This window comes from Symphodus melops (genome assembly GCF_947650265.1).
Source record: "Symphodus melops genome assembly, chromosome: 2".
NCBI classification, from domain to species: domain Eukaryota; kingdom Metazoa; phylum Chordata; class Actinopteri; order Labriformes; family Labridae; genus Symphodus; species Symphodus melops.
Genome location: NC_136692.1, coordinates 63,324 through 88,195, shown reverse-complemented (window position 1 = coordinate 88,195; position 24,872 = coordinate 63,324). Strand labels below are relative to the sequence as shown.

At 45.1% G+C, this 24,872-nt stretch overlaps 1 protein-coding gene across 2 annotated transcripts; it reads right to left on the bottom strand.

Annotated features, from left to right (window-relative positions):
- Positions 1-584: 584 nt before the first annotated feature.
- On the bottom strand, positions 585-24,155 carry tpcn3 (two pore segment channel 3). 2 transcript variants are annotated; one of them, XM_079336991.1, is made up of 19 exons: positions 23,888-24,155; positions 18,667-18,749; positions 17,108-17,222; positions 15,992-16,120; positions 13,866-13,982; positions 13,014-13,132; positions 11,451-11,552; positions 11,056-11,182; positions 10,539-10,746; positions 9,686-9,830; positions 9,274-9,459; positions 8,813-8,877; positions 6,819-6,906; positions 6,621-6,690; positions 5,822-6,038; positions 4,130-4,220; positions 3,600-3,713; positions 3,289-3,401; positions 585-971 (listed from the first exon to the last, which is right to left on the bottom strand). In XM_079336991.1, exons 1-19 carry the CDS (start codon positions 23,957-23,959, stop codon positions 838-840), a joined length of 2,295 nt encoding a protein of 764 aa, XP_079193117.1. In that variant the 5' UTR covers positions 23,960-24,155; the 3' UTR covers positions 585-837. The 2 variants fall into 2 exon arrangements, with proteins under 2 accessions (XP_079193117.1, XP_079193118.1); XM_079336992.1 differs by lacking the exons at positions 15,992-16,120; positions 17,108-17,222; positions 18,667-18,749; positions 23,888-24,155 and adding an exon at positions 14,149-14,197.
- Between the last annotated feature and the right edge of the window lie 717 nt (positions 24,156-24,872).

Sequence of the window (24,872 nt, the reverse complement as noted above, 5' to 3'; positions counted from 1 at the left end):
GTAGCATTAGCCAACTAATACGCCGTATACTGTAGCATTAGCCAACTAATACGCCGTATACTGTAGCATTAGCCAACTAATACGCCGTATACTGTAGCATTAGCCAACTAATACGCCGTATACTGTAGCATTAGCCAACTAATACGCCGTATACTGGAGCATTAGCCAACTAATACGCCGTATACTGGAGCATTAGCCAACTAATACGCCGTATACTGGAGCATTAGCCAACTAATACGCCGTATACTGTAGCATTAGCCAACTAATACGCCGTATACTGTAGCTCTGCTCCCAATAAGTGGCAGACGTCATAAAGGAAGAGAAGTCTAATTATTTAAAGCATCATCCTCCATAAGTTAAATCCATGGACTTTCCTACACGAAGCGGTCTAAATGACTCAAAGTTTGCACTCTATAGAAAGGCTTTTTGAAGGATATGAGTCGTCTTGTTTCTCTGTCTCTCAGTAGCAGAAGACGGAGGTCGAGGTGTTGTCTACTGTAAAGACCATTATGTCTTCGCATGTGGGAGAGGCATGATGGCCTCTTCTCTTTGACTTCGCTTTTCTCTCATTAAGAATCAATTGAGCAGATTGACAGAGTTTATATTTCCACAGCTGAAACGCAGCAGCAGTGTGAGATGACACGTGTATAAAATCTTTATGTGAAAAATACTGATTTTCTGTTTCAACACAGCAACTGGATAGAAATGTACAAAAATATAACACTCGATATGACTGTTGGTACATTGCACTGGATTAACATCAGATTTGAGACAAGTATAAAAAATGTCCATAATTGACAGAATCTGGTTCCGTTTCATATATTTCTTTACTCAAGTCTACACAGAGCTGAACGTGGGGTTAGCAAAGTTTCCGTTGGTCTGAGCTTCAGGGTCGTCCGTTTCAGCTAAGTCTTCGGGGTCCAGATCAGCCTCAAACATCCTCTGCAGCAGAGCGTCCACCGTCCGATATCCTGACAGAAAACAGAGAACATATTTATTAAAACTCAAAATCCCAACAGACACAGCATTATTATAAACCCTCTGAAGTCGGCTGTAACACCCGCACTGACCACTTGAAGACAAGCTGTCATCATTTGTTGAATCTGCTGACTAAGAGAATAATCACAGTTTTTCTGTTCTGTTTGCTTGTTTGTGAGTTTGACTTGTATTCCTTTAAACTCCTCTCGTATAGCACGTTGCAGCATCTCCTCCATGCTTCCGCTGCCAGCCGAGCTGAGTGCACTTGCGTAAGCCTGCTCATTAGCTTCGGGAGTGTTAGCTTAATTAGCACTAGCAGCGCTGTTAATAATCGGTAGCTTAGTTTGCGTAGTTTGTTTATGTTTTAACCTAATTGGCTTCTCCAGATACTGGCATCGTGGATCAACACCAAACTCTGTTTCCCTACTTCAGAGCATTTTACTGCATGACTTTAAGGATTTACCTGAGATTTGTGGAGCAGTTTGGAGCACGGCCGCTCACTATCGGATGTCCAGTGCTACTGTTTTAGGAGTTATAAAAAAATATCACTACATTCTTCCAGCCGAACTCTCATTGAGCTTGAGTTTACAGTGGTCGCTTGTGTCTCATATTTCCATCCAGATCTCTTCTGATATTTGTATTTCTGACTCCCTCTCCCATTTTTGTTTAAAGGGGACATATTGTGAAAAATCGACTTTTGCAATGTTTTTGAGCACATGAGGTAACTTGAGTGTCCACTTGCACACAAAATGTGAAATAAACCCATCCAGTCATTTCTTTGTGGTCTGTGCAAGTCTTCCAGCATGACCACGGGGAAAATTGCTCCGTTTCAGATTTTGTCATCTCGTGAAGTCACTAGCTGAAAAGGACCCTCCCCTCCGCTGGTATCTGCCCAGCGGAGGGGAGGGTCCATATCAGGTGGCCGAGTTAGCGCCGTGTTAGCATTGTTAGCTACTGTAAATACAAAGTAGTTTGTCTTTGCAATGTAAGTTGCTGTTGTAGTTTCATGGGGGGGGGGGGGGGGGGTCGTTGTACCGTAAGCTATTGTAATGCATAGAAACCTGCTCTATTCAGATGATCGTGTTATTAATGGTAGCTTTTGTTCCGAGGAAAACCAGTCACTTAGCATGGTCAATGTGTTAGCTTCAGGTACAGCTGTGTTATTCATATCGTGGCACTACCAGCTTTATAATGTTTTGATATGAGAAATGCTCTCCGTCTGTTAGACTGATTAAGAAAACATTAATTATCATTTGTCAAAAATACCGTGGGAGATTTGTTTACATTTACTCCATATGATGTACATTCTTCTATGTTCTATATATTCTATATATATATTCTGCAAATATGAACTCAGATAAAAAAAATCCCCACTAATTGACGTAATAGCTCTTTATATGGAGTTGTTGTTTATTTATTTCATTCTTAAACGCCTGCATTACATTTTAATTCTCTTGTTCGATACAGTCCCTCAACGAAGTCGCAATGTTGCGATCGCAGCAATTCACGCAAATTCAACCAATCCCCACAATTTATGGGCGACCTTGCAATTTTGTCTACAAAATCACCGCAACTTTTCTGCAAATTTGAACAATCAAAATAGTTTTCCCGCAACTTTCACCAATCAGAGCACTCCCCCGCTAAAACAGCGAGCTATACGTCACCAAAGTTTAGTGACCACGGACCAGACTCTCTTCCTGTTTATCTGCACTCAGGAGAGTGAGCATGATGCAGGTCCGTCCTGTCTCCATGACAACCGTTTGTTGACAACGTGCTGCTGTGTAGCTGACACTGCTCTGTCACTTTTTACTGTATGTTTAATATTTTTGATCATTTTTGAACCCAGCAGACACGGATCACAGACGATCTGGGTACAAGATAGGATCTGTAGGAAGATATCAAACACAGCGAATATCAGACATCGAAAAGAGCAAAACATCAACAGCGCCTTTCTGAAAAGAGGAAAGAGCCCGGCGCAGGGAGACACCACTGAGTGAGGCTGAATATGCTTCACTAAGTCAATCACTCTGCTCAGGTTAAAATATCACTCAATCACATCAAAGTGTGTGCAAGAAAAGAATAGTTTAAGAGTGAATAGAGTCCATTGATAAAAGCTGTTATAGTGTCTTTCAGCTTGGCTTTTATTTCCTAGTATAGATTCTATAGGATTTTGTGTATGAATGGTTCGTTGGTGCGTAGTGTCTGATAAACACAAATTGAGCTACACACCAATTAATTTTTTATCTGACAAAAGATGTAACATTACTTCCTCCTTTCACCTAAAAAAAAACAGAAGTAGTATTTCCTTACGTTTTGAAGCTATTTTAAACATCAGGGTGGGTTTGTTGTTTGCCGATTGGCCAGTTCCCAGGTCGTTCTCACAGGTTTCCATGGCGTTGACCAAGTTATTCTCCAACTTTTCCCTGGTGGCCAAAAACCATAAAGACAAGTAATCAGACATGCTTTTTAGTGGGGGGCATACATACACTGTTGAGCTGGCTCAAAGGCACATCATGTTTTCTATTCCAAAACTTTAGATCAAATCTTTTGAGCCAATGACGGATCTCCTTTGAGCCAACATGGGAGATTGTGTATTCATTAAGGTCCTGGTCTGGACTCACTGTGCCACAGCGAGCTCCAGTTCCTCGATTTTCTTTTCCAGAGACGTCTGCAGGTCGCCCTTCTCCACCGAGTACTCCACGAAGAACGCCTCCAGGACAAATGCCACGAAGATGCTAAAGGACCGACAGGAAACAATGCGTCACAACTTGATTACCAAACCATCAGCTCCCCGAGTCAGAGAAATTAAACCAATGTGGAAGTGCTAAAAATGCAGTCCCTCAACTGTGCACCAGAAGCTGGCTCGTGCAGTCAGTCAGTCCCCGTTGAACCCCATCTTTAAATATCCAACTTTACAACAGACAAACACATTACAGCCTGGTACCAAAAACGCTTTGTTATTTTATGAAACCTGAATGTTTTTAAAGCAGACAAAAACAATGTTCCTTCAAATAGAAGCTTAACAAAAGACACGGAAGGTACAACTGAGGGTTTTTACTCCCACGAAAACACCCTGCCCAGTTATTACGTATAATACAACAACAGCATTGAATACAGCATGCATACAAAGTCACTTAATCAGGAGTCCTACTTGATGATGACTATGACGACCATGATGTGAAAGAAGATGAAGAAGATCCGGGCTGACATGTGGGTGACGGTGGTAAAGCCACTGCTGAGCAGTAAAGACAAGTTAAGGAATCATAGACTCACAACTACGACTCCGTCCAAAACAGTTATTCATTCATAAATGATACAAAATGTGGGAGGAGGATCGAAGCAATTCAGTCAACCTTTATTCTTTCAAGATGCCGTTCCCATGGATGACATGGCGTAGCTCTCTGAGTCAAGCCTTATGTAGTTTTCCTGTTATTGTTTTCCTATCTCTCGGTTAATGTACCTGTTCATTAGGGCTAGTGTCAATTATGATTGGGCGATACTGTTATTGCTTGGTTTGATGAGTCATAGAGGACAGGCTGCAGCCGGGGGGTTGCCTGGCACCTTAAGACTGACACAAAGGAGAAACAGGTGGGGAAGCGCTGAGCAAAGACTCCATCACCGGATTAGCAAGGGTAGGCTAACCCTCTTGGTTATACTTCTTGCTAACGTCCAGTTTTTTGGAAATAAAGTGGACAACCTTCTTACTAGGGTGGCGACACAGAGGTACATTCAGGATTGCTCAATGCTGTGTTTCTGTGGAACGTGGCTCGGGCAAAGGACGGCAGATGAAGCCATATAAGTGGCAGGCTAAATGCTCTTCAGAGCTGACCGCAAGGCTGCGGACTGTGGCAAGACCTATAGGGGATGCAAGTCCTTGAGCACCAACAACACGGTTATATTGCAGTTGTGTACTGAAGAGGTGCAGAGCATGTTACCAACCTAGGAAACTGCAGTGTATTATTCTGAATACAGTGCAACTCCCCTCAAATATTCTATTTTATTCTTTTGTACTTCTAGCTTGTTTTGTAGAGCTGACTCACAGAGAAATGCACAAACATGTTAATGTGCATGCTGTCCTGTACAAATGTCAATAAACAACTAATCTAATCCGTGTCTTTACAACCTTTTGTGGAACATCTTTTACTAAAACAAATGATCCCAAAGCCCTAACCCTAAGCCCTGCCACCCCTCAGCGCCGTTGCTCCAGAAGTGGACCTCAGCTTGTCTCTTGCATAGAAACTACGTCGTCTCATTCAGCGGTCAGTAAACTCTGTCATCTGTGACGAGCTCTGAGTGTGAGCTACAGCACGCAAGAGGTAGAGAACGAGCAGGGAGACAGGGAGGCTGTGATTGGTTCATCAGAGAGCAGGGAGACAGGGAGGCCTGTGATTGGTTCATCAGCGAGCAGGGAGACAGGGAGGCTGTGATTGGTTCATCAGAGAGCAGGGAGACAGGGAGGCTGTGATTGGTTCATCAGAGAGCAGGGAGACAGGGAAGCTGTGATTGGTTCATCAGAGAGCAGGGAGACAGGGAGGCCTGTTATTGGTTCATCAGGTTGGTACCTCGTGGCAGACATTGGTTGATGTTTTTACAGACTTACAAACTGAAACAGATGATGGATTTACTTTGTTCCTTTTTTCAGAGCACATGAGTTATTAATTTCTGTCAGGACCTAGGAAAGGACCTAGGACCTAGGAAAGGACCTAGGACCTAGGAAAGGAAAGGAAATGACCAACCCTGCCTTTAAGGACCTTTGGCTGGTGACTGACAGCTCCATAAGATGAAACCCAGTAAACATGGTAAAAACCATGAGGTGACTGCAAGGCATCCAGATCAAGGATATCGTGCCACTGGTTGACCACAGTGAGCTCCACCAGCAGGATGAAGGAGGACACAACACTGTTGAAGTTGTTCTTGCAGTAGTTGAGATGTGCAAAGGGCGTTCCTTTCAGCAGAGGATTTCCACAGTATTCACTGGCTGGGTCGCTGGTGTCCTCATAATACTTCACCTTGCCTTTGAACAGTTCCATCCCCACCATGGCAAAGATGTAGTACACTACCTGAGGGGAGGAGCTAGGTTCAGTATAAGGTTGCTTTAAAGCCACATTAGCAGAGTTATCCCACCAGCTATTGTAATTCAATTACACTTCAACCTTGATGATAGATAGATAACAACAACAACATATCGGCATGATGATTAGCTCTCCATTGATTCCTATAGACTCTGCTGCTATAGTAGAGCGAGGAGACCCATCTAATATGGCAGCTACGTGTCATGTTTTTCAGTACTTCATGAGGTGGGTTTATTGGGTATATTATGTCCATGGTTTAAACAGCATCTGGCATTTTGTATGCTTGTCCCAGTTATGAGTGAATGGTGAACTCATAGTGTACAACTGATGGTTACAAACAAGCAACATGCATGGTGGTGCAAAGCTTTAACATGGCGAAGACGATGTTTGATGCTTTCATCCATTAAAGTCAGACCTGATTAGGAGAACCAGCATTTATCCCAAATCTACAAGGTTTTAATAACGACACGTTAGTTCCTTACATTAACAATACAGGACTTCCTATTAATTATATTTTATTAAGTGGTTATTTATTAGTGACAGCTTCGTCTACTCTTTAAAAGTACTCACAATGATGAGCTGTCCAAATGTGAGGATGGCCGGTCCGATCCTGATCAGCGTGTTGATGATCGTACGAAACCTAACAGGAAGTACAGTCCTTATTGTTAGTGAAGAAAGCATTAAATATATAAAACACAGAAACACATGAGTCATGATGTCCTCTGTTCTACCAACAAATGGTCTGATATTGTCAACATGTCCACAAACCTTTTGATGCTGTCGACCACCCGGATCAGTCTGAGGACTCTCAGGATAAAGACGATGTCAAGGATCTGACGGCTGGTGTACCCCCCCGCTGCCACAGAATTAAGACATGCACAAACAACAGATTCATTTATCGATTGTTTCAAAGATATTTCTAACATCTGATTATGTTGCACAAATCACAGAAAGAATCTGCATCCAGCTTTTTAAAGGGAAATCTTTCATTAACCCTAACCCTTTATTTAGTATGTATGCAACGTTACGCTGAGATCCAGTTCACTGTGGACCCTTTAAACAGATCCAGTTCACTGTGGACCCTTTAACTTTACACTGATCCAGTTCACTGTGGACCCTTTAACTTTACACTGATCCAGTTCACTGTGGACCCTTTAACTTTACACTGATCCAGTTCACTGTGGACCCTTTAACTTTACACTGATCCAGTTCACTGTGGACCCTTTAACTTTACACAGATCCAGTTCACTGTGGACCCTTTAACTTTAAACAGATCCAGTTCACTGTGGACCCTTTAAACAGATCCAGTTCACTGTGGACCCTTTAAACAGATCCAGTTCACTGTGGACCCTTTAACTTTAAACAGATCCAGTTCACTGTGGACCCTTTAACTTTACACAGATCCAGTTCACTGTGGACCCTTTAACTTTACACTGATCCAGTTCACTGTGGACCCTTTAACTTTACACTGATCCAGTTCACTGTGGACCCTTTAACTTTACACAGATCCAGTTCACTGTGGACCCTTTAACTTTAAACAGATCCAGTTCACTGTGGACCCTTTAACGTACACTGATCCAGTTCACTGTGGACCCTTTAAACAGATCCAGTTCACTGTGGACCCTTTAACTTTACACAGATCCAGTTCACTGTGGACCCTTTAAACAGATCCAGTTCACTGTGGACCCTTTAACTTTACACAGATCCAGTTCACTGTGGACCCTTTAACTTTACACTGATCCAGTTCACTGTGGACCCTTTAACTTTACACTGATCCAGTTCACTGTGGACCCTTTAAACAGATCCAGTTCACTGTGGACCCTTTAACTTTACACTGATCCAGTTCACTGTGGACCCTTTAACTTTACACTGATCCAGTTCACTGTGGACCCTTTAAACAGATCCAGTTCACTGTGGACCCTTTAACTTTACACAGATCCAGTTCACTGTGGACCCTTTAAACAGATCCAGTTCACTGTGGACCCTTTAACTTTACACAGATCCAGTTCACTGTGGACCCTTTAACTTTACACTGATCCAGTTCACTGTGGACCCTTTAACTTTACACTGATCCAGTTCACTGTGGACCCTTTAACTTTACACTGATCCAGTTCACTGTGGACCCTTTAACTTTACACTGATCCAGTTCACTGTGGACCCTTTAAACAGATCCAGTTCACTGTGGACCCTTTAACTTTACACTGATCCAGTTCACTGTGGACCCTTTAAACAGATCCAGTTCACTGTGGACCCTTTAACTTTACACTGATCCAGTTCACTGTGGACCCTTTAACTTTACACTGATCCAGTTCACTGTGGACCCTTTAACTTTAAACAGATCCAGTTCACTGTGGACCCTTTAACTTTACACTGATCCAGTTCACTGTGGACCCTTTAACTTTACACTGATCCAGTTCACTGTGGACCCTTTAACTTTACACTGATCCAGTTCACTGTGGACCCTTTAACTTTACACAGATCCAGTTCACTGTGGACTAACTGTGAAATAACGATCTGCAGATTGGTTAATTAATGAAACATTTGAAATGTGCAGGACTTCTTCAGGGCTGGCAGGAAAGACAGGCGGCTATTTTGAATCTAAAACCTGTTTAAGTACTTTTCTAACACTTGTCAGTCATTTAGTGGTTAAACTCTTTGTGCTTTTAATTTCACTCTACTGATTCTAGCTGTGGTAAAGGCCGGTTTCAAAGCTGCACACTGATTGACATTCAGGGTTAGGGTTAGAAATGAAGCCTACGTACATGACTTCATGGCAGAGTTGATGATTGTGGCGATGAGAGCTGAGATGACAATGATTGTGTCGAACCTGAAAACACAAAACGACAGCGCTGAAGGCTGAACCAGCTGCAGAGGAAACAAAGCTGGAGACCACAACTCTTTTTGGGTTTAAGAACTTAGCCTCCTACAATACCCAGAATCCTTTGTTTGTTTTTAGAAACCAAAGAACTGAGGTCCCAAACAGGACATGAATCCATTACATGCTACCCCCTTACCGTGATCGGGTCATTTCATTCATGATCTCGACTTCTTGAGCTCATATTCTTGGGATAATAACGAACAAGTTCATTACAGTTGTTTCTCGTGTCACCACATGAGAGTAAGCGTTGTTAATCCGCTGACCTTTTAATATACAGGTAAAGGTAAACATTGTGACACAGACAGCGTAACATTATGGCTGATGAAAATGCCAATTCTTCCTCACCAGTTCCAAAAGTTGTGTCTGGAGAAAAAAGCTCGGGGCTCGAACACGTACAGCTTCAGCAGGATCTCCAGCAGGTACAGAGCCAGGAACCCCCACTCAGAGTTGGCGATCATTGGGTTCTCCTCGTCCAGACCAATGAACACGGTGTTCACCAGGATGATCAGGTCGTACACGATAACAAACGCCCTGATACACAGATACGAGCACTGAAAAAAACCTGCTCGTTTCAGGAGTCAAATCTGACAGTTCTTTGTCTTATCATGATGATTGAGTCACAGAAACAAATCTCTCAAAGATCCTTTGTACAAATAACTGAAGATGTTTTAAATCGTTACGCTATATTTAAACTGCTTTTACGTTTGTTTTCTTCTCATAGTCTGTTTTTTGTCTAGGAAAGGTTTATTCATCTCACCTGTGTTGGACGACCCAGCAGACGAGGCGGCTGGGGGCTGACAGGTAAAGGGCGGGGCACAGGCTACGGAAGGGGTGTGGCCTGGACTTCAGCGTGATCACCTCGATGTTCAGCAGGTCGGCCAGCTGGATGAACGCGACCCTATCTGTCAATCAACCAAAAACATCATATCAATGATCTTTGTCTTTCCTGATGTGACCACTAGATGGCAGCATTTCCATAAAAACAGGAATGTTCATCTGCTGCACTCAAAGAAGATTCACATTTTTAAACCTGGATTCTGAAGGACGAACAGTTACAGCTCATTTTGAATGAGTAGATTTATTCAACCATTCAAAGGCTGTAACGTCAGTCGGGTATCGTTCTTCTCAGCCTCACGAGAAAAGTTTGTTAGCTGACGAGGTGTTTACGAGAAGAGAAGAGGTCCCCTCTACGCTCTGTTGATGTCCTTACTCTAGATGGCTGGAAAAGAGGCTATGAATGATCTTCAAACCTCAGGAGACCTCGCGGGGCTTCTCGTGGGGTATTGGAGTAAGCTCATATAGTCTACATGTGTTTTGGGGTCTGGAGAAGTCTTATGACTGTGTCCCTCTGGGGATCATGTCAAACCATCCAGTCCCCGAAGAACCAGAGTGGGTGTTTTGTCTTCATCCTTGGCACAAAGTCAGACACCTTCCCTGTGGGTGTAGGCCTTCACCAGGGTCCATGTCCCTGGTTCTGCTTGGGTTTTTCATGGACAGAATCTTAAGGTTTAGGATGTGTGTTTTATTTCTTTATTGGGAGACTCAAGGTCCATTTCAAGACATACAGCAGTGTGTGTGTGTGTGTGTGTGTGTGTGTGTGTGTGTAGTACCGATGCAGCCCTGGTTTTTGTGGTCTGAGACACTCCACAGCAGCTCTCGGTGGGCGTTGCTGATGTCGGGATGGACTAGTCGGACCACCTGGTTCCAGTTTGCGTGGCTGACCACAGGCTCCGCCCCTTGCTGTCTCTGCTCCTGCAGCACTGCGAACGCTCGCACCATCTTGTGCCTTTTAGCCCTGACCAGCTGCCGCACCTCCTCCTGGTGGAGCCAGAGAGCAGAAACAAGCAGTAGTAAAGGAAATCCAAATCCTGTTTGCAAAGCACCTTTGTATTATATCAGTTGTGGCGTTTGTGCATTTGAGTCCCGGGTCTGAGTCCAACCTCGCCAAGTCGAAAACCCACATCAGAGTAAACCACAGAATGATGATCTGATGATGGTCAGTCTGTTTCATTTAATCTTACTAAACTCCTCCAAGAGTTTGAATATTCAGGATTTATAATAAAGAAAAACAAGTTCCTGTGAGTGTGTGTGTGTGTGTGTGTGTGTGTGTGTGTGAGGTCATGTTACCTTCAGGTTCTTCTTGTAGTTGTTGTAGACAACGGCAAGGAACACGGACATGAAGATGTAGGTGTTGATGAGTATGTAGAGGATGAAGAAGATGGCGAAGAAGTAGCTGGCATTGTAAGCTGGCATCCTGCCAACGTGAAGAGATCATCAATAATCAACATTTCTGACTTCTCAAATGTGAACCATGAAACCAGATGTGATGTTTGAGGAGTAAAAACAGAATAAAGTCATTTATCTTTGTAAGAAGGATCAGTGACTAACATCTCCAATCTGTTCAGACGGCGTCATTCTTTCCTGCATTATCAACAAACTCTCTCGTTTTTCAGGAGATCACACAGAAACGAAATGATCTGAAAATACATCAAAGAAATGGATTTTCACAATAAAGGTCTTACATGACGTCGGGGCTGTTAGCCGTTGTGACAAGGACGTAAAGGTCAAAGACGATATCCAAGTAGTTAGTGAAGTACGGAGCACCATCTATCGTCTTCAGACCTCTGAGAAGAAACACAATAAACACACACAAACACGTGATTCAAGTTTAACTAACATCAATATGTGTTTCCTCACAGTGAAACAGGCTAAAGGCCAATGTCATACTTCCACTAAGTGAGTAACAATCAACGTTACAGCCTGTTTACCTGCTGCAGACGTTACAGCCTGTTTACCTGCTGCAGACGTTACAGTCGGTTTACCTGCTGCAGACGTTACAGCCTGTTTACCTGCTGCAGACGTTACAGTCTGTTTACCTGCTTCAGACGTTACAGCCTGTTTACCTGCTGCAGACGTTACAGCCTGTTTACCTGCTGCAGACGTTACAGCCTGTTTACCTGCTGCAGACGTTACAGCCTGTTTACCTGCTGCAGACGTTACAGCCTGTTTACCTGCTGCAGACGTTACAGCCTGTTTACCTGCTGCAGACGTTACAGTCTGTTTACCTGCTGCAGACGTTACAGCCTGTTTACCTGCTGCAGACGTTACAGCCTGTTTACCTGCTGCAGACGTTACAGCCTGTTTACCTGCTGCAGACGTTACAGCCTGTTTACCTGCTGCAGACGTTACAGTCTGTTTACCTGCTGCAGACGTTACAGCCTGTTTACCTGCTGCAGACGTTACAGTCTGTTTACCTGCTGCAGACGTTACAGCCTGTTTACCTGCTGCAGACGTTACAGCCTGTTTACCTGCTGCAGACGTTACAGCCTGTTTACCTGCTGCAGACGTTACAGTCTGTTTACCTGCTGCAGACGTTACAGTCTGTTTACCTGCTGCAGACGTTACAGCCTGTTTACCTGCTGCAGACGTTACAGCCTGTTTACCTGCTGCAGACGTTACAGTCTGTTTACCTGCTGCAGACGTTACAGCCTGTTTACCTGCTGCAGACGTTACAGCCTGTTTACCTGCTGCAGACGTTACAGTCTGTTTACCTGCTGCAGACGTTACAGTCTGTTTACCTGCTGCAGACGTTACAGCCTGTTTACCTGCTGCAGACGTTACAGCCTGTTTACCTGCTGCAGACGTTACAGCCTGTTTACCTGCTGCAGACGTTACAGTCTGTTTACCTGCTGCAGACGTTACAGCCTGTTTACCTGCTGCAGACGTTACAGCCTGTTTACCTGCTGCAGACGTTACAGTCTGTTTACCTGCTGCAGACGTTACAGTCTGTTTACCTGCTGCAGACGTTACAGCCTGTTTACCTGCTGCAGACGTTACAGTCTGTTTACCTGCTGCAGACGTTACAGTCTGTTTACCTGCTGCAGACGTTACAGCCTGTTTACCTGCTGCAGACGTTACAGTCTGTTTACCTGCTGCAGACGTTACAGCCTGTTTACCTGCTGCAGACGTTACAGCCTGTTTACCTGCTGCAGACGTTACAGCCTGTTTACCTGCTGCAGACGTTACAGTCTGTTTACCTGCTGCAGACGTTACAGCCTGTTTACCTGCTGCAGACGTGTTCTCACCGTTTTCCGAGCAGTTTCAGCGACATGAGGGAGAAGATGAGGATGCTGAACATGAAAAGCAGGAAGACGTAGAATATCTGAGGCAGAGCGTTCCGGATGCTTCTGAACGCTCTGCGGAGCTGAAAACAAACAAACAATAGACAGAGGTCGTCACAAACGATGTGTTCAGGCACCGTCAGTGTGGAGACTCAAACATTTCAGCAGGAAGTTTAAACAACAACTGAACACATGATGCAGTGATTACAGGCGTGGTGGGCTTTTATTTAAGCAGGTAATTAACCCTTTAGAGTTTAAGATCTCTTTCACAAGGTGACCAGTGAGCTCGGTGAGAGACAGTGTAAGGAGCGTCTGAGCGCCCAGTAAGGAGGGTCTGAGCGCTCAGACGCTCCTTACAGATACTGTGAGGAGGGTCTGAGGGCCCGGACACGCTCCTTACAGATACTGTGAGGAGGGTCTGAGCGCTCAGACACGCTCCTTACAGATACTGTAAGGAGGGTCTGAGGGCCCGGACCCTCCTTACAGATACTGTAAGCAGACGTCCATCCAGCTGATGAATCAGATCTGCTAAGATCTGGAGCGTCATGTGTTTATGTGGTTAACAAACCGTGTTGCAATGATTGGCTACAACGCCCGAAAATACTTTATGCCGTTCAAAATGTCTGTGTTTACACACACACACACACACACACACACACACACACACACACACACACACACACACACACACACACACACACACACACACACACACACACACACACACACACACACACACACACACACACACACACACACACTATCAGGAGGTACACAAAATAGAAAAAGGTAAACCTGACTCAGGTGAGATGTTACCTGCCGTCCCTCTGTGACGTTGACCAGCAGCAGCGGCCGCAGGACTCTGGACCAACGGACGCCGTAACAGTGAGCAGCTTTCAGCGCTCCATAGATGATGATGTCGACCAGAGTGAGCTGGGAGATAAAACAACAAGAGGATAAATATGAAGTTAGTCATGTTTCAGACATGTTGGTCACCACGGTAACACAACAATCCTCAGCTAATGAGAAGCACACGTACGATCGACGAGTGTCTGAATGAAGAAGCTGAAAAAGTCGATCACTAAAAAAATCTTCTCACCATATTGTGAGTGTGGCTAACGATAGCCATGCTAGCTCCAGCAGCGTTCTCAGGTCAACACTCACATTATTGTGTTGATGTCACACGTCAGGACGATTAGCTAGCTCTGAGCTACTGCCCCGCCTAGTGGCAGGAGGCTGTATTACAGCTTAGACATACATGGTGAGCCTTCATCAATAAATTAAAGAAGTTTTCATTCTGGTGTCAACGAGTGAGTGTGACTATGTTTAATCGTTCGGTCAACTCATCGTGCCTCGTGTGCACAAAACAACCTCATGTTGTTTTCATTATCTCATGTCGTTTTCTGTTTGCTGAGAGCCTGAAGATCCTGACAGGAAACATCTTCCTGCTCTAAAACACACACACACACACACACACACACACACAGAGACACACAGAGACACACACACACACACACACACACAGTTTGCATGTGTAAAGATTTCATGTGTTTTCATGTGTCCTGAGCTGATTGGTCGCCTCTGAAGGAAGTGTGTCTGCTGCAAACGTGCTGACGAGGCGATTTATCCGACTAAAGGTTGTTTCCCAACAACAGCAGAACGTCTCCTCAGCACAATCTGAGTGACAGGAAGTCACATCTGAGTTTAGACTGGACGAGTCACCAACCGTCAGCAGGACACTTCCAGGACCGCTGCTGGCTTTGAAGCAGCCTGGAATTTCTTAGTTTAGTGGTTCTTTTGGTTCTGACAGTGACGAGCCACATGAAGGCAATGAAAAACAGAATAAGCCCCTCCCACCATGAGGTCAAGATGAATAAACCTCTCCCACCATGCTGTCAAGATGAGTAAACCCCTCCCACCATGCTGTCAAGATGAATAAACCCCTCCCACCATGAGGTCAAGATGAATAAACCTCTCCCACCATGCTGTCAAGATGAATAAGCCCCTCCCACCATGCTGTCAAGATGAATAAACCCCTCCCACCATGCTGTCAAGATGAGTAAACCCCTCCCACCATGCTGTCAAGATGAATAAGCCCCTCCCACCATGCTGTCAAGATGAATAAACCCCTCCCACCATGCTGTCAAGATGAATAAACCCCTCCCACCATGCTGTCAAGATGAATAAGCCCCTCCCACCATGCTGTCAAGATGAATAAACCCCTCCCACCATGCTGTCAAGATGAATAAGCCCCTCCCACCATGCTGTCAAGATGAATAAACCCCTCCCACCATGCTGTCAAGATGAATAAGCCCATCCCACCATGCTGTCAAGATGAATAAACCCCTCCCACCATGCTGTCAAGATGAATAAGCCCCTCCCACCATGCTGTCAAGATGAATAAACCCCTCCCACCATGCTGTCAAGATGAATAAACCCCTCCCACCATGCTGTCAAGATGAGTAAACCCCTCCCACCATGCTGTCAAGATGAATAAGCCCCTCCCACCATGCTGTCAAGATGAGTAAACCCCTCCCACCATGCTGTCAAGATGAATAAACCCCTCCCACCATGCTGTCAAGATGAGTAAACCCCTCCCACCATGCTGTCAAGATGAATAAACCCCTCCCACCATGCTGTCAAGATGAATAAACCCCTCCCACCATGCTGTCAAGATGAATAAACCCCTCCCACCATGCTGTCAAGATGAATAAACCCCTCCCACCATGCTGTCAAGATGAATAAACCCCTCCCACCATGCTGTCAAGATGAATAAACCCCTCCCACCATGCTGTCAAGATGAATAAACCCCTCCCACCATGCTGTCAAGATGAATAAACCCCTCCCACCATGCTGTCAAGATGAGTAAACCCCTCCCACCATGCTGTCAAGATGAATAAACCCCTCCCACCATGCTGTCAAGATGAATAAGCCCCTCCTACCACAAGGATGGCAATAATGCAGATGTTTTTGGGATCTTTCCAGAACTTTTCTCGGGGAATCACTTTGGCGTAGTGGACGAGTCGGACGGTGAAGATGAGCAGACAGAGCAGCTCGACCAACACGGTCGCCTGGAGAAAATACAACACACTGTTAGGATGACAGACTGGATTTAAAGTGGACTAAACCTGTTTAAGCCATACTGGTTTCACTTGGTTCCTTTAGTGATAGTAACTTGAATCAGTCTGGACACACGTAAAGGAATACTTCACCCATATTAACATGACTCATTAGAAAGCTGGTCGTTCATCTCGCCCTCATCTTCCTCTGAGATGGGAAAGCTCGGTTTTTATTGTTTTCTAAAACGGGAGCCTCTGATGATGTCATCACGCTGCGGTTAGAGGGGTGAAACTACATCACGTAATCCTCATGTTTTCTACCACTGAAGCTACAGACCTATCACTGATCAGTGGGCGGGACCTCACTGCCAGAATTGAAATAACATCCGCCATCTTCCATGGAAGCGATGCTAACAGGCGGATCAAGATCGATAATGGTGAAAAAAGTCTGTTTTAAAGGTCTGCTGCTCAAATCGTGGCTCTCTCTACAAGCTCTGCTGCCGACAGGTAGGTCGGCGGCTGGGAGAACAAGGAGCCGGGTCGTGGTGTTTGTCTGTGGAAACAGACGCACGTTGATGTGCAGAAATAAAAACCATGTTGACATTTCTGACATCAAGTCGGGAGCTCGGCACCGATTTGGGTTTTTTTCGAGTTCTTGTTCCGACTTGAGCAGCTGTTTCATTTTACTACTTAGAACGTTGTTTTTCCAACATGTCCGACACCACGTGAATGCACCATAAAATCCTCCATTTCAGCGAGAGTGGCCTGTGCTGCTGTGAATTCTGGGAGTTGTTGTTGAAAAAGACCCTCTCTACCTTTTCTGGGTCAAAAACGTTCCAAATGATTTTACATTTCTACCACATGACCCACTTTGAATACAGATTCATATTTGAACAGGTGAAGTGTCCCTTTAAGATCCAAATGTAGAGAGTTTATTCCAACACATAGGAACAGACACAAAGCCTTCGTTTGAGAATACGTCAGCAGCAGCCATCTTACCCAAAGAGGCAGAGCGACGACAGCTGGATCCTCAAAGATGGCGAGAGACATATCGACCAGAATAAAGAAGTAGAGGAGAACCTGAGGAACCCAGTGATTGTACAGGAGATACAGTCTGAAAACACACACACACACACACACACACACACACACACACCTTAGCTTATTATGTAGAGGAGGCCATGACCAGAGTGCATGATGTGATCGTTTTTGTCAGATCTGTTTAAAACTGATAATCAGAGGATCATAACTGGTAACCAGTGAAGCGGTTAGAGAGCTGTGTGTTCTAGTTACAGGGACTAGAACAGTGACTTGGAGTTACAGGGACTAGAACAATGACTTGGAGTTACAGGGACTAGAACAATGACTTGGAGTTACAGAGACTAGAACAATGACTTGGAGTTACAGAGACTAGAACAATGACTTGGAGTTACAGGGACTAGAACAATGACTTGGAGTTACAGGGACTAGAACAATGACTTGGAGTTACAGGGACTAGAACAATGACTTGGAGTTACAGAGACTAGAACAATGACTTGGAGTTACAGAGCAGCCGAAGGACGACGTGTCCCCGTAGCAGCCCCTCACTGTGGCTTAGGTTTCTTTTCTTTTTAGTTTCAGTGAAATCAAGTCACAAACTGTGTGCTTCTCCCCGGTAAGCAGCACACCTGAGGAACAATTACCTCTTCTTCTATTGATCCCTTTTCCTGCTGTCCAATACGCCACCTACTGTGGCAATCAGGAAATGACCTGAACATAATACAAAATGGCTCTAACATCCACATACTACCTCAAGGTGAAATACTCACAGGTGCCCTCGTCTGTCGATTGTCTGTCGTCGTTATTTGTTGTCCAAATGTCTTTAGTTATTTGTTTATAGTATAGTTTTTTATTGCTAGTTCTTAGTGCTCTTTTTATGCACTGCAGGTTTGCACTGGGGGGGGGGGGGGGGGTATTGCAATTTCATCTGTGCTGTATGTTTAACATGGAGCATATTTGACAAATAAACAACCTTGAACTTGAACTTGAACCTTGAGAAACCGTGTCACCATGTCACGTCTGTCTACCTGTAGGGGGCGGGGTTTACTTAGTGATTGGTGCATATAGGATATGCTAATTTAGTATTTGATCTTTGACAGAGCGAGGTCTCAAAGTGCTTCAGAATATGTGACAAGAACATCATGAAAGAAGCTGCAGAGCGTCTGAGAGACCCTTTGATTTTAGATTGATCCCCATCAGAGGACCTGAGGGGTCTACAGGACCTGAGGGGTCTACAGGAGCTGAGGGGTCTACAGGACCTGAGGGGTCTACAGGACCTGAGGGGTCTACAGGTGGCGTCTGGATTAATCTGACAATGTGAAGATAAGCTTCATTCAGCTGAAACGTTTTCAAGAAGAGAAAAGATCGAAACAGAAAAAACATTTGTGTGCTGAAATGAGAAGTCTGAAGTACGAAACCTGAACGCTCATCTGAACCAGGTTTAGTACAGATAAACCTAAATGAGAGGTTTCTGAGCTGTGATTGGTTTAGGATGTTTGAACAGGAAATGAAAGTCTCACCTGACGGCCTGAGGTGACGTGTCGAAGAAGATGTTCCTGTTGTACTGAGCGTCTGAAACGTAGACTGAGGCCAGGTCGAAATCCTGAAACACAAACTGAGTTACAGGGACTAGAACAATGACTTGGAGTTACAGGGACTAGAACAATGACTTGGAGTTACAGGGACTAGAACAATGACAATGACTTGGAGTTACAGGGACTAGAACAATGACTTGGAGTTACAGAGACTAGAACAATGACTTGGAGTTACAGGGACTAGAACAATGACTTGGAGTTACAGAGACTAGACCAATGACTTGGAGTTACAGGGACTAGAACAATGACTTGGAGTTACAGGGACTAGAACAATGACTTGGAGTTACAGGGACTAGAACAATGACTTGGAGTTACAGGGACTAGAACAATGACTTGGAGTTACAGGGACTAGAACAATGACTTGGAGTTACAGAGACTAGAACAATGACTTGGAGTTACAGAGACTAGAACAATGACTTGGAGTTACAGGGACTGCTTTAAGTTGGTCTATGTACACCAAAGTTAGCCATGGGGTGCCTCAAGGCCTCCAGAGAGAGAGAGAGAGAGACAGAGAGAGAGACAGAGAGAGAGACAGAGAGAGAGAGACAGAGACAGAGAGAGAGACAGAGAGAGAGACAGAGAGAGAGACAGAGAGAGAGACACAGAGACAGAGACAGAGACAGAGAGAGAGAGAGAGACAGAGAGAGAGACAGAGAGAGAGACAGAGAGAGAGAGAGAGAGAGAGAGACAGAGACAGAGAGAGAGACAGAGACAGAGAGAGAGACAGAGAGAGAGAGAGACAGAGAGAGAGACAGAGACAGAGAGAGACAGAGACAGAGAGAGACAGAGAGAGACAGAGAGAGAGACAGAGAGACAGAGAGGCCTGACATAGACACACATGCACAAGCAGGACATGTGGACATGCATTAATGGAGAGATGTCGGCGGGTGTCCCCACTGGAAGCTCCCCCTGAGCTGGTGGGGGTTTGGTGCCTTGCCCAAGGGCACCTTGGCAGTGCTGTAGAACCTCTCCAGCAACCCTCAGGTACCCAACACAGGTAGCTATGGATTGAGCTAAACTCGATCCTTGCTCGTGTTGTTCAGTGCGTTCAGGTCGTCCCTCCTGTCTCCTCTCACTCTAACCCTTCAATTAAATACTGATTGGTAATTATTAATGATATTGGTATTTAATCAATCTAAGACTGATATTGTAATCTTTGGTTGTTCCCTGATTTCAGGGTGGTGCCCCGAAGTTTAATAAACTCACTTTAATAACAAATTATTGCCTGATATTGATCATTAAATAAAGTTCATTATTGATCACCAAATGTCCCTTTATAAAAGCCAACAGTGTGTTTATGAAAACGAACAGTGTTGGAGGGTTAGGGTTAGAGAGTTAGTGGAGGGTTAGGGTTAGAGAGTTAGTGGAGGGTTAGAGAGTTAGTGGAGGGTTAGAGAGTTAGTGGAGGGTTAGGGTTAGAGAGTTAGTGGAGGGTTAGAGAGTTAGTGGAGGGTTAGGGTTAGAGAGTTAGTGGAGGGTTAGGGTTAGAGAGTTAGTGGAGGGTTAGGGTTAGAGAGTTAGTGGAGGGTTAGAGAGTTAGTGGAGGGTTAGGGTTAGAGAGTTAGTGGAGGGTTAGGGTTAGAGAGTTAGTGGAGGGTTAGAGAGTTAGTGGAGGGTTAGGGTTAGAGAGTTAGTGGAGGGTTAGAGAGTTAGTGGAGGGTTAGGGTTAGAGAGTTAGTGGAGGGTTAGGGTTAGAGAGTTAGTGGAGGGTTAGGGTTAGAGAGTTAGTGGAGGGTTAGAGAGTTAGTGGAGGGTTAGAGAGTTAGTGGAGGGTTAGGGTTAGAGAGTTAGTGGAGGGTTAGAGAGTTAGTGGAGGGTTAGGGTTAGAGAGTTAGTGGAGGGTTAGGGTTAGAGAGTTAGTGGAGGGTTAGAGAGTTAGTGGAGGGTTAGGGTTAGAGAGTTAGTGGAGGGTTAGGGTTAGAGAGTTAGTGGAGGGTTAGGGTTGGAGAGTTAGTGGAGGGTTAGGGTTAGGGTTAGAGAGTTAGTGGAGGGTTAGAATCTGAGTTTGGTTTCTGTATTGATCAAATGAGTTTTCGTTGTGTTAGGAAGTGTGAAGAAGATGAACTTTACTTTTATACATTGTTGTTTGATGTTTGTGGAGATGACTTGCTGTTATTTGATGTTGATGCAGAGAAATTGTAATAAAAAAAGTAAAGGGTCACAGATCATTGAAGTTATCACTAATCATTTAACTTAAACAACTTCAATGTTGAACTCTGAACATGATGCTGTTATAAAACCATCAAAGTGAAGGATTCTGGGATCTTAACCTGCTGCTCAAAACAACACAGTGTAAAGTCAGTCACATGTCTGTAACATCAAACTGTCCACTAGGAGGCAGCACTGACTGACTGTTTCACATGTTGTGCAAATGGAACAGACAGGCGATCAGTAAGGTAATAAAAGGATTGGTTCTGCTGAGCCCAGACCCAGACCACGTCTCAGTTCTGATGCTTTCATGATGTTTAGGTCTCTGTTGAATGTTAGCGGTGCTTCACTCTGCTGCTAGCATGAGACGGAGTCTACGACACACGAGGGGCTCAGCTAGCTCATCCAGGATCCACATCAGAGTGAGCTGTGTCTGTCAGCGTCGTGTCCAGAGCATGGAGGCTACCAGGAGACAGGCCAGGACATCAGGAGACAGGCCAGGACATCAGGAGACAGGCCAGGACATCAGGAGACAGGTCAGGACATCAGGAGACAGGCCAGGACATCAGGAGACAGGTCAGGACATCAGGAGACAGGCCAGGACATCAGGAGACAGGCCAGGACATCAGGAGACAGGTCAGGACATCAGGAGACAGGCCAGGACATCAGGAGACAGGTCAGGACATCAGGAGACAGGCCAGGACATCAGGAGACAGGTCAGGACATCAGGAGACAGGCCAGGACATCAGGAGACAGGCCAGGACATCAGGAGACAGGTCAGGACATCAGGAGACAGGCCAGGACATCAGGAGACAGGCCAGGACATCAGGAGACGTGGAGGAGGGCAACAACCGAGCAGCAGGACCGCTACCTCTGCCTTTGAGCAAGGAGGAACAGGAGGAGCCCTGCAACACGTGTGTCTGCTCAAACGGTCACAAACAGACTCCATGAGGGTGGTGTGAGGACGTCCACGGGGGGGGGGGTCACTGGCACCCTGAGCAGGTTCACACTGAGCACATGTGACACACGTGACAGAGGCTGGAGACGCCGTGGACGTTTTCACCAGGTTCATGTGAAGTCGATCGGAGGGATGAATGCACCCGTTCTCTCTGATGTCATGTTGGAGAAAAACATCTGCTAAGTGAATTGAAGAATTGTGGACGGAGCGCCCCCTATCTTCAGGGAGGTCATCTAGCACTTCAACCACCGACCATCAGACTGCGTTCACGCACAGCCTGCTACAACCGCCACCTCAGCGGCGAGGAAGTGTGGACGATAGGAGCGCGAGGAAATCCTTCCCATCTACTTTATTTATAAAGCGTCTGAAGAAACGACTCGTTATGAATTAAAGCCAAACAAATACTGACGCAGTGTGTGTGTGTGTGTGTGTGTGTGTGTGTGTGTGTGTGTGTGTGTGTGTGTGTGTGTGTGTGTGTGGACGGCTACAGAACAGCTGGACGGAGATCTGGCACGCAGAGAAAGCGCCATCTAGTGGACACATTTACATCTCAAGGTAAAGGACATGCAGTATAGGGGAAGTGAATATGTACAGATCTATTTTTATACATAAAGGAAGGAAAATGTCTAAACTGCACTTATACATCGACAACATTTCGTTATCTGTGGTGTCGGTCTCAACAACTTCACAAAGTTTCTTCACTTTTCAGTCCATCATTAAAATACATTTAAAACACATAATTCAAGTATTGCATATTGGTTGTTTCCAGATTGTAACCCTCTAAAGCTTTCTTAAAGGGCCAGAACACAAAACTGCATTTTCAGAGTGGACTTGTCAGGGGTTTAGGGTTTGCTCTTAGGTGTCAGGGTTTAGGGTTTAGGGTTTGCTCTTAGGTGTCAGGGTTTAGGGTTAGGGTTTGCTCTTAGGTGTCAGGGTTTAGGGTTAGGGTTTGCTCTTAGGTGTCAGGGTTTAGGGTTAGGGTTTGCTCTTAGGTGTCAGGGTTTAGGGTTTGCTCTTAGGTGTCAGGGGTTAGGGTTTGGGTTTGCTCTTAGGTGTCAGGGTTTAGGGTTAGGGTTTGCTCTTAGGTGTCAGGGTTTAGGGTTTGCTCTTAGGTGTCAGGGTTTAGGGTTTAGGGTTTGCTCTTAGGTGTCAGGGGTTAGGGTTAGGGTTTGCTCTTAGGTGTCAGGGTTTAGGGTTTAGGGTTTGCTCTTAGGTGTCAGGGGTTAGGGTTTAGGGTTTGCTCTTAGGTGTCAGGGGTTAGGGTTAGGGTTTGCTCTTAGGTGTCAGGGTTTAGGGTTAGGGTTTGCTCTTAGGTGTCAGGGGTTAGGGTTTGCTCTTAGGTGTCAGGGGTTAGGGTTTGCTCTTAGGTGTCAGGGTTTAGGGTTAGGGTTTGCTCTTAGGTGTCAGGGTTTAGGGTTTGCTCTTAGGTGTCAGGGGTTAGGGTTTGGGTTTGCTCTTAGGTGTCAGGGTTTAGGGTTAGGGTTTGCTCTTAGGTGTCAGGGTTTAGGGTTTGCTCTTAGGTGTCAGGGTTTAGGGTTTAGGGTTTGCTCTTAGGTGTCAGGGGTTAGGGTTAGGGTTTGCTCTTAGGTGTCAGGGTTTAGGGTTTAGGGTTTGCTCTTAGGTGTCAGGGGTTAGGGTTTAGGGTTTGCTCTTAGGTGTCAGGGGTTAGGGTTAGGGTTTGCTCTTAGGTGTCAGGGTTTAGGGTTAGGGTTTGCTTTTAGGTGTCAGGGTTTAGGGTTAACCCAAACACACAGCCCGCGGACACAGTGAACACAGAAGCTTCATCTTGACTGTGACAAACTTTGTTCTTTAAATGGGGACAAGAGTCCATCATTTACTGCAGCGGTCACATGAGAGGTCTACCACGTCCTGTCACACGCGCACACATACACACAGGCATGCACAAGCACACGCACGAGCACACACATAAACACACACGTGCACACGCACGCACGAGCACACGTAAACACACACGCACGAGCACACACATAAACACACACGTGCACACGCACGCATGCACGATCACACACACGGTCTCACCTCTTTACTCTTGTCAGGACTTCCTCCGGTTGGAGCTGCTCCCCCTCTTCCTGCAGGAATCTCCTCCGACATCTCAAACTTCTTTGTTTACTTCGTCTAAAGACTTCTTTAAACTTCGTGTTTTCCCGCGGCAGAGCAGTGTGTGCGCGTGCTGTGTGTGTGAAGGGACACATCACATGTCAGTGTAGACCTTCATCTCCTGCTCTATAATGTTTGTAGCGGCTGTTTGTCCTCCTCTTATAAACCACAGCTCAGGAGGCGTTCACGGACCGGAGGTAGCGTAGGAAAATACATATAATGACGTGGGCAGTCGTAACCATCAAACAAGTAAGCGATGTATGAAAAGAGGCGGTCCTTTCTACCAGATGAACTTACATAAATTCACTCAAAGAGCTTTAAATAGTTTAAGACAGAGATTAAGAGAGTGGCGTTTGTTTTAAACAGACTGCTCTATATCAATGTGTCACCCATCGATTCACTTAAACCTGTTATCTACGTTGCATTGCTCTTTTCTGTTTTTTCTTATTTTAAATAAACAAATTGATGCAAATGTGACCATACTGAACCTGTTCTTTAAAACTTGATAACAGAACATTGTAAATCTGAATAGATCCAATCTGTCTGAAAACAGAAAAGTCAAGTTTCTTTTTTTTTTTTGTTTTAACTGTAAAATAATTGTAATTAAAAATAAACAAAAGTTGCATTGTGAGTGAGCCCACCCACCCCTCACACAGCCTCTTCAGCCTCCTGCCATCGGGGAGACGGTACCGCAGCCTGCGGGCCGGCTATCTTCCCTCCCCTCTGCCCCCATGAACACTGAACACTGGAACCTCCTCCTGTTTGAACATTGAAACAGAACCTGGTCACTTATTGCACATTGCACGCATGCACAAGTTCACTTTTCTTATAATCTTGTTTTATACTCCATTTTATTTAACTTTGTACGTTTTGCACATTTAGATTTTATTAATGTAAATATTATTTT